Source organism: Theobroma cacao, chromosome 5, assembly GCF_053813885.1.
Source record: "Theobroma cacao isolate CCN51 chromosome 5, ASM5381388v1, whole genome shotgun sequence".
NCBI lineage: Eukaryota > Viridiplantae > Streptophyta > Magnoliopsida > Malvales > Malvaceae > Theobroma > Theobroma cacao.
The window spans coordinates 38928806-38941280 of record NC_142643.1 but is presented as its reverse complement, the minus strand read 5'-3'; the positions used below and the strand labels follow the sequence as shown (position 1 = coordinate 38941280).

The 12475-nt window shown below is 34.6% G+C and overlaps 1 protein-coding gene and 1 pseudogene across 2 annotated transcripts; one reads left to right on the top strand and one right to left on the bottom strand.

The window, feature by feature from the left end:
• Positions 1–1955: 1955 nt before the first annotated feature.
• LOC18599396 (mitogen-activated protein kinase kinase kinase 20 pseudogene) lies at positions 1956–3339 on the bottom strand (annotated as a pseudogene).
• A 952-nt stretch (positions 3340–4291) lies between these two features.
• On the top strand, positions 4292–12171 carry ABCI13 (non-intrinsic ABC protein 11). 2 transcript variants are annotated; one of them, XM_018121585.2, is made up of 10 exons: positions 4292–4925; positions 5623–5751; positions 7534–7629; positions 7753–7830; positions 7932–7993; positions 8142–8217; positions 8554–8661; positions 10337–10424; positions 10592–10676; positions 11682–12171. In XM_018121585.2, the coding sequence occupies exons 1-9, from the start codon at positions 4725–4727 to the stop codon at positions 10633–10635; spliced, it is 882 nt and encodes a 293-aa protein (XP_017977074.2). In that variant the 5' UTR covers positions 4292–4724; the 3' UTR covers positions 10636–10676; positions 11682–12171. The 2 variants fall into 2 exon arrangements, with proteins under 2 accessions (XP_017977074.2, XP_007029408.3); XM_007029346.3 differs by having other exon boundaries at positions 4298–4925; positions 10337–10512.
• The last annotated feature ends 304 nt before the right edge of the window (positions 12172–12475 follow it).

The window sequence follows — 12475 nt, the reverse complement described above, 5'->3', positions numbered from 1 at the left end:
AGCACTTAAGAGTTAAAATTAAAGTAATGATGCACTCAAGCATTTAACTCATTGGTTGGTACATGATCTCCTGCTTAAAGAATAGGATTCGAATCCCCATCCCCAATTATATAAAAAAATTAAAGTAATGATTAGAAAAAATTTATAAGGATTAAATTTCGATAATGGATCTCTTCACCTACTATCAATTGATTTTAAATTAGATAATGAGCTTAAAATTTAAAATAGTATTATTTTAATAAGTATATATTACCCTCTTTTTTATCCAATTCATGATAGATACGTTTGTTAAATTATAAAATTTTCATATTACATATAGTAAGTGTTGTCATATCATTATCTCAATATGTAAAAACATATATCAAATATCAATTAAATTTGATATATGCTTACATAAATATAAATATGATAAGTTCAAATTGATATCGATTTATGATTTTAGGTTCAATGTACATATCTTAAAATTTATCTATATATCTCTTCACAGGGTTACGAGCATAGATATCATCAACAACACTCATGTAATATATCAAGGGAGAATACTTTTAAATCTTGTTTATATAGGAGGTATTTTAATCCACTAATTAAACAGCTCACAGTTGGTAAACTTTTTTTTTTTTTTACTTTTTCATCCCATGAAATCAAAGGAAAGGGAATCAATAGACGAAGCATCTAAAAATCTTTGGTTTTATAATAATTCCAGATATTCAAATGGCTTCATCAAAGGCTTCAGCATCGATTGTCTTTCTTCTTTCCCTCAACCTTGTCATGTGTGCTTTGGTCAGCTCTCAAAGTACTGCGCCCGCTTGCCCTCGGGATAGTATCAATCTGTCTACCTACGTTGGTGTGTTGAACCTTTGGTGTAAACCCAAATAGCCAATGCTGCACCCAGATTGCTGGTCTGACTGATACTCAAGCAGCTGGTTACTACAGAACTAGCAAAACTAGCAACTTACTACAGAGCAAAAGCCTTTGCAATTCAAACAAAAATAACCTAAAGATGAAAACAAAGACCAAACACCAGAAGAGCTACAGCACCCTCCAATTAGAACCGTGTTTAGAAATGTTGGATTCACTGTATAAATCACGTTCTGCCATCTTCTTCAATTATTCCAATACATTATACACATGAATGTACATCACAATGCACTCAAAGTCACCACTGCAAGCCATAACAGAAGCCAATAACATTATTGAGAGTTAAGCCTGCAAGATCCAAGAATGACACTTAAGCTACAAAAACCTTAGCTAATGGCTCCTGCTCTAGACCACCTTACAACTAGGTAAAAAAGATCATTACCTCCTGCACAACCTAACATACTCAAAGACTACTTCAAGTCTTCAACCAATAACATCAAGCCATGATCAAACATTGGATATCAATCTCGGTGCTTAACCACGACACCCCTTAAACAGGATGCTTCTTCACCTAGCTTTAGCCACTTACACCTTTGATAAAATTGTAATCACAAAGTCACATCCTTAAAAAACAGAAACCATATTAAACAATACCAACATAGCAGAATTTTACTTCAACAAATTAAACACTAGAAAAGCTTTAAGTTACGTATGTGTGTGTATATATATATAAAGACATTATATTCCCTAAGTTCGACCTCCTCATAACCAAATAGGCAACTTATACCTCTTGCAATATGTCCAACCATGATTTTCATCAAATGATTAGCAAATTCATCTCTTCCTAACCTTCTCCCCATTATTCATTCGAAGACATAATTATTACTTTAGAAAAGTTCAGATTTAATCTATGCTCGAGGGTTCAAGTCAATGTTGGAATTTGAGCATAATGTCTCAACGTTAGATGAACAATTACCGAGCGCCGCAGAAGATTGATGATTAGGTACAATTTGATCGAAATTGGAACTTGAACTGAAGCCGCACAACAAATTCTTAACAACTGAGGCTTTATATTATGCAAATGCAAAGATTCAATATTTGTTTGGGAAAGGAATTGGTAATTTTTTTATTTCAAGATACTTAAAATAAAGAATGGCCTGTACACTGTGGCCAACTGAGTAGCCAATATCAGCAAAACATAAAAACTGCCTATGTTTTCCTAAGAATTTACAATGATAATAATCACCAATTTGATGAAGGCAATTAAACTGCTACTACTTTTCTGTTCTTCTACCTCGAGGTGATCCAGCTTCCGGAAACTGACCAATTGGGTGCCTGATCACAAGCCAGTTGACGAATCCGATCCAAAGGTGATGAAACATAACTTGGAAACAACGTAACCGGGCTTGAATTTTCTTGGAAACTTGATTGAGAAGAAACTGTTGATTGAGTTGAAACCCAGTCTGGAAAATCAAAAGGACATCTTGGTGACATTGTAAATTCTTCAAAAGAACATTTTGGAGATGTTGATGCTTCTTCTTCAAATCGATTCATAATTGCAATATTCTCATCATCAGCAGCCACAAAAGGATGATCCAGGAGCATCTCAGCAGTCCATCTGTTGTTTGGATCCTTAACAAAGCACTTACTGAGAAAATCTTTTCCATCTTCGGATAACTCCGCAGGAACTACAGGCAATTCGTCACTGACACCAATTTTAATCAACAAAGCCGCCACGTTTGATCCTGGTTTGAAACTCCAGGCTGGTTTCCCTGTAAGCATCTCAACAATAGCACATCCAAGTGCCCAGATATCCACCGGTGAATCATACTCGTTTTCCATAACCGACTCTGGTGCGATACTGAGAGGAGTGCCCCTGATTTCTATCCTCCTATGAGGCCCTTCTCCTTCTTCTTCCCCATTTCTCTTCGCCAACCCAAAATCAGCTATCTTGACATCCCCATTACCGAATAAAAGAATATTTTGAAGTTTAATATCACAGTGAGCAAACCCTTTGGCATGAACAAAGCGTAGCCCTTTAAGTATCGATCTTGCATATCTTCTAACATCAGATTCTATCAAGTTTCCACCGCTCTTCTTAACCTGATCCGCCAAGCAACCTTTATCAGCATACTCCAAGAACAGGTTATATTCCCCACCGTTCTCAGCTGTATATTCCTCGCCAAAACAACGAATGATTTGCGGGCAAAAACCAAGCTGATCAAGCACTTCCTTCTCGTGCTTGAGAGAAGCAGAGTTGATCGTTTCACAAGACTTGACAGCCATGACGGGACACGATTTTGAAGTGCCTTTTTTAGGTACCACCAAGTTGACAGTCCCAAAACTTCCATGTCCAATCGTTTCCCCTCGAATCCACTCCATCGAAGACTCTGACTTTCACTAAAAAATTCAAGGTTGATTTCTCAGTTGGGTTGTGGGAGGAGGGTTTGAAGCTTTCTTTGGCTTGTTTCTTTGAGACGAAGAAAGAAAACGAGAAGGAGATAACAGAGACCAAAGAGCGTCATAGTGGCGCAAAGTCCATGGGGATCTCTTTTGGGAGTTTGTTTACGCGTTCAATTTCATTGCATGTATGAAGTTTCCTACAATTAATGCACGTGATAAAAAGGAAACAGCGTACCCTAATTTCCAAACGATCCGTTGGGCTTTTGGGATGTTTTGTGAGTGAGTTAATGGGCTTGAAGTGGGGCCCATATGCAGAATTAGCAAGCCCATCAAGTATCGGCAGTGTCACTCAATTAGAGCAGGGGTGCATAGTCTATATATTACAGCAGCTTTCTAAAGTTTGAAAACTTTTTTATTTTTAATAAAACAATCTTCTCATACTAATTTATTGAAAGAATAACTTTACCATTAACATATAACTTACAAAAAAAAAGGGAAATATCAGTGGAGTAAAATCTCCATCCTCTTTCACCACAAAGAATTTATATTTATAAAACTCAAATAAGAAAAATAAAAATCAAGAACAAACCCATAATTAACCAGACAATGAGTATAACTCATTGTAAAAATTGTGATATATAAATCATTTTATGCAATCTCATGTACAAATTCCAAATAAAATTGATTCTAACGACAAAACATTTAATTTTAAATATATTATTTTCAATTTTTTATATTATTAATAACATTTATACATTTTTTACAAATCTAATGTATGCATATTTTTCTTTTTTAATCACTAACATCAATTTTTTATAATTATTTTTATTGCATCAAATTCCAATTCTCAAATGTCATTCCAAACAATATTTATAAAAAATTAATGTATTTTAAAATACTTTAATTTTTTAAAATTATACAAAATTTTGAAATTTCTCACCTAAATGCACTCTTAAAAGATTTAAGTGTTTGAAAAACTAAAAATCAGACTACTTGATTGTTCAAATTGAGAAGTTGGTATCCAATTTATATTCCTCGGTATCTTCCACCATTGAATCAGGAACCCAAATTCACATGACAATAGAAACGAGTAGACATGCTCCCACCGACCGCCAGTCCAAGGCGCACGCTTTTCACGCTTCCTATATAAGGACCTTTTTTCCTTCTCATGGTTCCTGTCTTTCTCTTCTGTTCAAAGAATAGGTTAAATTTTTGGCTCTTTTATTCCAAACCCAATTCCTACTTCAAGTTTGGAGTTTTTTTAATCAATTAACTCATCTGGGTATCTTTCAAAATTCACAAATTCATTCGTTTCCTATGGTTTTTTGGCTTAATGAACCGATCTGCGTCATCTCCAGAATCACTGATTTTCAATACCCAGATTTCCTGTTCAAACTCTCTTTGAAAATTTCAGTTTCAAAGTAGCCAAATTCAATTATTTTTTTCGTTTCGCTTAAAAAACAATGGCGAGTACGGTTTTTTTATCAAGTTCGTTGGGGTTATTTACTTCAGCGACATCAAGTAAAAATTGTGATTTGGGTACGAAAAGAAGCAAATGTTGTTGGTTTAATAAGAAGAGGAAGGAGCAAAAAAATGTTATTTGTGCTTGTGTGGCACCTCCTAGGAACTTGGGACGTGATGGATTCTCTGGAAGCAAATTGACTGTAAATATTTCTGCTATCCCCATTTGTTAGTTTCTGCATTTTTTTTTTGGTTTCTGTTGTTTTACATTTCTTTCTTGAATTTAATTGAATGTTTTTGGAAATTTCTTTAGGTTGACTTAAAAAATTGTGCAGTTCAGCTGAGTGGATTGTGTTTGATTGCTAACAGTGTCTTTGCATATGTCATTGATCTTGCAATTACTTTCTTTTCTTTTTCTTTTTTTTTCCTTTTTTGCTTTCAAATTGTTTACATCCAAATTTATGCATACTCTTTCTTTCTGCGATCGAACTGTGTAAATATCCAACATGTTTTGCATTTTAGAGATTTTTAGGCTCTATTTGCTTTTTCTTTTAGCTTTTGCTTCCAAAAAATAAAATAAAATAAAAGCCGAATGATTTATGATTATAAATGAACGAATAACTAAATGCAATACCACTTCTATCATAATTGTTTTATATACAAGTAAAAATATGCATTTTGTTCTCCAGAAAAACTACAGTTTTAATGTTTAATTATTTAAAATATTATTGCTTTAGTATCCTAATGTGCTTTCTGCTTTTGGAAGCAAAAAGCAAATAGCAAATGCAACAACTAAATGGAAGCTTAAGAACTTGAGAACTTGATTTAGATTAATTATTTTTATTTCTTATTTTTAATTTTCAAGTTTTAACATGGTGATTTGCATGGTTATGTTTTCAGGAATCATCTAAATCTGAGAATTTGAGCAAGGAAGTGAAGAATGAGAACGGCTCTGATGTTCTCATTGAATGTCGAAACGTGTACAAGTCATTTGGAGAAAAGCATATCTTGCAAGGTGTGAGCTTCAAGGTGATTTTTGTGGCTCTAAATATGTTTTCTTTTATTTTAGGGATGCTTGGATTGCATATAGATAGATACTTATGGCTTGGACTGCATGAGGGTGATTTCAAGTTATTAGATGTTTTTAAAAAATTCCTGATTGACATTTTCTTTTGCGGAAAAAAAAGGGGGGGTTAGGGGAGCTCAAACAATTTTTTTAACAAATTATTTCTGGGTGAGAGTGAATCTTGGTACATGTTTTGGGCTTCTACATGCTATAGAAGAGTGAAAAGCATTTGCAGCTAGTGACGCATGCCATCATATCACTTCTCAAACCAGTGCATAAGATGACCTCAAGTGGTATATTACCATGTTAGACCTCATAATTTTCCTGCCATTCTCTTATCTTCTCCAGAATGAAGTTTTTATATTCTGTCACATGAGTAAAGAACATATTTCTTTCATTTTCAGTTCCCTATTAGGAAAAGAATTTGAGTTTCTGTTTCATTTTCTCTTTCTTTTCTGATTATTGTTTCTAGTTTTTAGCTGCACTAGAGATTTGAAAGAAACTAGTTTTAGTTGAGTTGAGATGATAATACTTTTCAGTGATTCTTTAAAGACCATTGTTCCATTTGGGTGTGTGGTTTTAAATTTTACTAGTTCTGTCTGTGTCATCTTCCTGTCCAACTGTCCTATATTGTAGCTCATACAATCTTTCATTATTGGTGTCCTCTCATTAGTGGATAAAACATAGGCATGATTACAATTATTTTTCCATAATCTATGATGCTCAGACTTGACATATTTGGCTGAGTATTTGTATTGACACAACTCAATGTGGACAAGCATATGGGATCTGTGTCAGACATGGCTGACACTGTTGGGGAGACAACTTATGACTCCATTGGGGTTCCGATGGCAATTTTCTGCCGAGCTTATTGACAGCTTTGATTGGTGTTCTAGTAGGTGTGCCTTGGTTGTCCTAATCCTTGATGTCCTTCAATCATGGTCGGCATGAGCTTAACTTTTGATGTTTCTTGTAGAAGTTTATATGTGAAAAGCTGGAAAAGTGGTACAATTCAAATGAAGCTTTCTGATAGCATATGCTTCATCTGAAAGATGTGGTTTTTTAAAAGATAGAGAGTCAAAGAATATGTCATATCATATGCCATGTGGTGTAAGGTTTCATTAATTTGGGTTCAGTAATGACAGTTGGACTCTTGGTCTGCATTGCATCTAAGCCACTTGTCTATCTCAAACTGGACTGGACAAACTCCCTTGAGTGATGTGAGGACTGCCCACTTTATGACCACCATGCTGCTCACAACATAAGCATGTTAACCTTTACTCATGGACACCATAAGGCTTGGCCCAACCATAGCTGACCCCATTGAGCCATAGACAGAATTTATTCGTTGAATTTGTAAGTAACATATCAGCCATAACTCTTGGTGGCATCTCACATTATTTATACCAACTATTTGTTTCCAGTTTAATGGTTTTAGATGTATATCTTGTTCTAGTATTGTATGACATGTCTATGTACTCATAATCCTAATTTTGGATCCTTTTTGACAACTCCCACCATGTCAAAAAATTTGAAAAAATACGTGAGTCAGATACTAAGACATATTGTGTCAGATACTCATATCCTAGTCTGAGCAACGTAGGTCAGAATCATTCCTTGAGTATGATAGTTGCTGAATATTTTTTTTAAATAATTCACATAATTTTTTTTTGGTGTTATGTTGTAGTATTCTTTTTTTAAATTCTTTTTCTGTTTTTATATGCTAACATTTCCCTGATCAATAGATTAGGCATGGTGAAGCTGTTGGAATTATTGGTCCTTCTGGAACTGGGAAATCTACAATTCTGAAGATTATTGCTGGACTTCTTGCTCCAGACAAGGTGGCTCATTGCATATTGAGTCTGGTTTCATATTTTTGCTAATCATTTTTGCGCAATTATGTTGTACATCGATCTATTATTACTTGGTTACATATATAGAGAATGCATAATTCTTATGTTCAGGGAGAGGTTTATGTTCGAGGCAGAAAAAGATCAGGTTTAATCAGTGATGATGAGCTATCTGGTCTTCGAATTGGACTGGTAAAAATTCTATTTAAACTCTGAAAAAACTGAATTGGCAGGTTTCAAGGATAATTTATTTGTGGTATGATCCATCTGTCTATGTACTTTTTTGTTAACAGGTTTTTCAGAGTGCGGCACTTTTCGATTCCTTGACTGTTCGTGAAAATGTTGGTTTCCTTTTGTAAGAGACAGTATATATTTTTCTTAGATATCCTATACACATTTTTGTCCTCAGTATCTAGGGGCCTATGCTTTGACCTAACTTCCTTTTTCCTAAATAAAAAAACTTATAAAGTTGGTTGATGACTTTTTGTCTATTAATTGCTTAGATATGAACATTCGGGAATGCCTGACGAACAAATCTCAAAGCTTGTGACAGAGAACTTGGCTGCTGTTGGTTTGAAGGTATGCCAGCATTTCCAATTTCTTTGCCTGGAAAGAAGAGAATGCTAATTAGTATTCCCAACTTTAAAAAAAAAAAATTGCTTGATTTAGTTAGTATGTAGCTAATATTTTAAGGTCTTATAATGATGTATTTCAACATAATGAAGTCTATTTAAATTTCTTTTTCATTGTTAGTTTGATTCCTGCTGAACATCAATTCTCATATGCTATCTGTGCTTATTAATGCTTTTAGCAGTATGATGTATATCTTCTCTTCCATCACCTCCTTTTGCAATGTGAACGCATGTACCTTCTAGTTTCCCGCTGATGCCAAGTCTAACTTAATGTTCTCTTCAGGGAGTTGAGGACAGGTTACCTTCTGAGTTGTCTGGAGGAATGAAGAAAAGAGTTGCTTTAGCTCGTTCCATAATTTGTGATATCACCAAAGAATCAATTGAGCCCGAGGTATGATAAATTCCTCTCTGGAATGCTGCTTAACTTTCATTAAATGGATGATGGAGCTTTTGTAGTAATCCTTTGTAATTTTGATAAAAAATTTTCATCATTGTACAGCTGACTCATTTAGACGTCTTAAGGTAAACTTATAGATGGTCTTCCAAACCAAATTAATGGCACCATAGGAAAGTGGACTTTCAACTAGCATCCAGTTGATTCTGTTTGCTTTCAGATTTTAATCCTGAACCCTAGGAACATGAAATTTAGTCTGCTTGTTCCACTTTGCGTATAATCTGGCTTGCTCACCTCCTTTTCTTCCAGTTTGTGCAGAGGAGTTGATGATTTATAAAATCAGTTATCGTTTGATCTGTCATATGTTTCACTAGCAATAACTGCAAGTTATTTTCAAGTCTTAATCTGTAGTTTTCTATCTCTCTGTCTCCAATCCATCTATCTATTCATCCTCTGCCCTCCTCTGTTCTACTTTTCAATTTATTTTAATAGTTTCATTTCATCCTCATGATTTGAAGGTAGAAAACTAATGAAGAAAGCTGCAAATTTGAACTTTCTCATGAATTTATTATGTGGTAATGTCTATATGCTGAATTATACGCTGCAGGTTTAGAATCTTTCTTTTTTTTATAGATGTTGCTGTTTCTTTTGGCCTTTATTCTGGTATTCTTACCAGTTGACTAGAGAGATCTACATTAGTGGATAGAAATATTTTGAAAATTGTGGTTTGATCTAAGCCATAGTGTTAACTGAGTTGCTTAAAACTCCTTATGCTTGCAAGATTCAGTAGAACGTCCAAATGGTTTGGCAACTAATAATGATTTATTATTCTAAGTATCATCTGATTAGTGTTCATTTTATCTTCTATAAGGATACAAATTGCAGAAGGCCAGTAAAAGACTTCAGTCAAAGTAGAATAATTAAGAGAAAGCAAGTTGTTATTGTTTTATGTGCACGAGTTATGGGGTAATCTATAGCTCATTGGCAACTTTGCTCCTGAAATGAGGCCCTATGTATTAATTTGTTTTATATTGGAGTTAGGTCATATCCTGACTGTGGGTCTTCTCTCTGTGAATTGTGAGGGGCTGGTAGAAAATGTCAAAGCAAGTAGCTTGGAGACCTATGCAAGTTATCTTATCTTAATGTAGTCTACATTTCTGTAGAAAATATTATGCTTATGTATTGTTGCCTCAACGTAGAACGTGTCTCCAAGATATGCTTACTCTTGCTTATATGTGCCTCTTCAAATTTGCTCATTTTTTTTCCTCTTCTTTATTCTTTTATATGGTAGGAGAGCTTATACTTTAGCTTAGGTGCTTTACATTGAGTTATGCCCCTTTAAGTTTATCATTCTAAGTGCATTCTTTTGGTTACTTATCATAGAAAGTAAACAAGAACCATGCTCCTTGACCGTACTCGGAAGGGAGAGTATTACAAAATGTTGAGTTCCAATGTTTAAGCAAGTAATGCAATGAGAAGTTTTTAATTTCTCCTAAATGTATTATTATACTCAATTGAGCCAGCTATTACTTTATACCTAATGTGCAATTGATTTCATTCAGCCCTGTGTTTGGTGGGTACCACCAGAAAAAAAATGGCTATGTTAGTGTTCTTTGTCTATAAAATTGAGTTTCTTGCTCTCTAATTTGTAACTCTTTTTGCTTCTGGACAGGTGCTTTTATATGATGAACCGACAGCTGGGCTTGATCCAATTGCATCGACGGTGGTTGAAGATCTTATCCGCTCTGTACATACGAAGGGTGAGGATGCGCTAGGAAAACCTGGAAAGATTGCATCTTACGTCGTTGTTACTCATCAACATAGTACCATTAGAAGAGCTGTTGACAGGTTTTCTGAGATCATGATGCTGTATTGCTTTTGTTAGATGTGGGATGCCCTACTCAAAGAATCTCTTCTCTACTTATAGGTTATTGTTTCTTCATGAGGGGAAGGTTGTCTGGCAAGGAATGACTGATGAATTCACAACGTCAACCAATCCAATTGTTCAACAGGTAATGATTGAAACTAGTTGCAATGAACTAGGAAAAAAAATAAAAAAACACTGGTTGGTGGAACACTCGAATATTCTTTTTAATAAAATACTTAGATTCCTTTTGTTAAGTGTGCCATTTTGCTTCTGAAATCTAAAGCAAAGGCATGTCTAGATATATAAATAAACTATGTTTTTGAATAATTTAAAATAAAAAATTAATTGAATACGAAATGCATGATTTTATTGTTACATGGAACAATTGTGGTTAAATATGTTACAATTTAAATAGTTTGCTCATTTTAACTTTTTAGTTTTTACTATATGCTTTTGCATTTTAGTAACTTTGGAGGAAACAAAAACTAAGTAGTAAAGGCTACAATTAACTGAAGCTTGTGGTTTTTTGCCTCAAAATGCCTTCAAAATTTAAGTGATTTAAAACAAACCAAAAGATAGGGTTTGCACATTTTTCTTTTGAGGACTGCTAATTAATACAAATATGTATCTGCCAGAGGGTACTCTCATGCACACAGACACATGCATAAGCAAGGTGTGCATGAGTGCACATGCACATAGGGTAATTGTCCTACTAACACTTATAAAGAGACAAGTCCTTTTTAGATCATAGAATATGGTGTTAATTTAATTGATATACTCTGCTTTAGGAATTTTTATACAGCTGAGCTTGTCAGTTCTTAATGCCTATATTCCCACATATAAACTACTTGTTTCAAGTCTTGTTTTTCGCTTTCGTTGCCTTACTCGTAGTTGCCTTTTTCCTTTGCTCATGTTGATCAACTTTTGATTGGTGGAACAGGGGTCAAGCTTTGTTTATCTAATATTGCTATTGTTATGTTCATAATTACCTCTCTTGCTCTCTCTTTCCATCACCAGTAAGGGCAGTTGGTTTAGTATCTACTTATGTAGATGCAGCATGTTTAGATGAATTGAAACATGCAAACTTTACATATTTACCAACTTCAAAATGATCTAATCTCATTGCCACACCTTGTTCCCATATTTTCAGTTTGCATCTGGTAGTCTGGATGGTCCAATCAGATATTAGAGCTCATACAAAGGTTTTTGGAGATTGAATATGGTCATTGACTGTCTGCTGCTACTGAAGTTGCTAGATAGGGATCCTCAGGAAAATAAGTCAAATGGCACATAAAAATTTTGGCTTCAACAAGAAATCTTTGAGCTGTTATATACAATTGTTGACCTCAGGGAGAAATTTTGGCCTTGTTTTTACATTGTGCAGGTCAACCTTGATTTATAAGTGCCCCCTTCGACAATGTTGTTGTAGATCAGGATAGATCTAATCATCAAACTTACAATTATTCTTTTTGTTTCTTTTGTTTTCTCCGAAGATTTACCATCTAATTCTCCCTTTTAAGGGTCTTGGGTGGTGAGGGTTGCTTGGTTACAGGTTTAGCTCTAAAATTGTGAAATTGGCCCTTTATGTTGAGCCTTATTGGCTATTAACCATTGTAGGAAAAGAAAGCCGATTTGTGAAAGCTGTTGCGTTACCTTTTTTCCCTTTATTAAAGGCTATATTTCATTTGCATGTAAATGTTGTTTAACACGCGGTATTAGTTCCAGTAGATACTTTCTATTCCCGGGGATCCCTGCCTTGTCATGATGGACTGACCATAGTATTTCCTTAGCTACACCTTGAACATCTCACACGAGGACGAAGCTTACAAGTACCCATCTTATGCCTCTGGATTATTAAAATTTTCAACAAAGGAAGAAAAGAAACACCCTGTACAGGAAAATGATGAAATAGAAAGAATCCTTTTTTGGGTGCATTATGAAACA

Excerpts from the sequence above, each read along its gene's own strand:
- ABCI13 (XM_007029346.3), top strand. The coding sequence starts at position 4,725 with ATGGCGAGTACGGTTTTTTTATCAAGTTCGTTGGGGTTATTTACTTCA. Across the intron at positions 5,752-7,533 it reads TGCAAGGTGTGAGCTTCAAG|ATTAGGCATGGTGAAGCTGT; the intron begins GTGATTTTTGTG and ends CCTGATCAATAG. Across the intron at positions 10,677-11,681 it reads CCAATCCAATTGTTCAACAG|TTTGCATCTGGTAGTCTGGA; the intron begins GTAATGATTGAA and ends CCATATTTTCAG.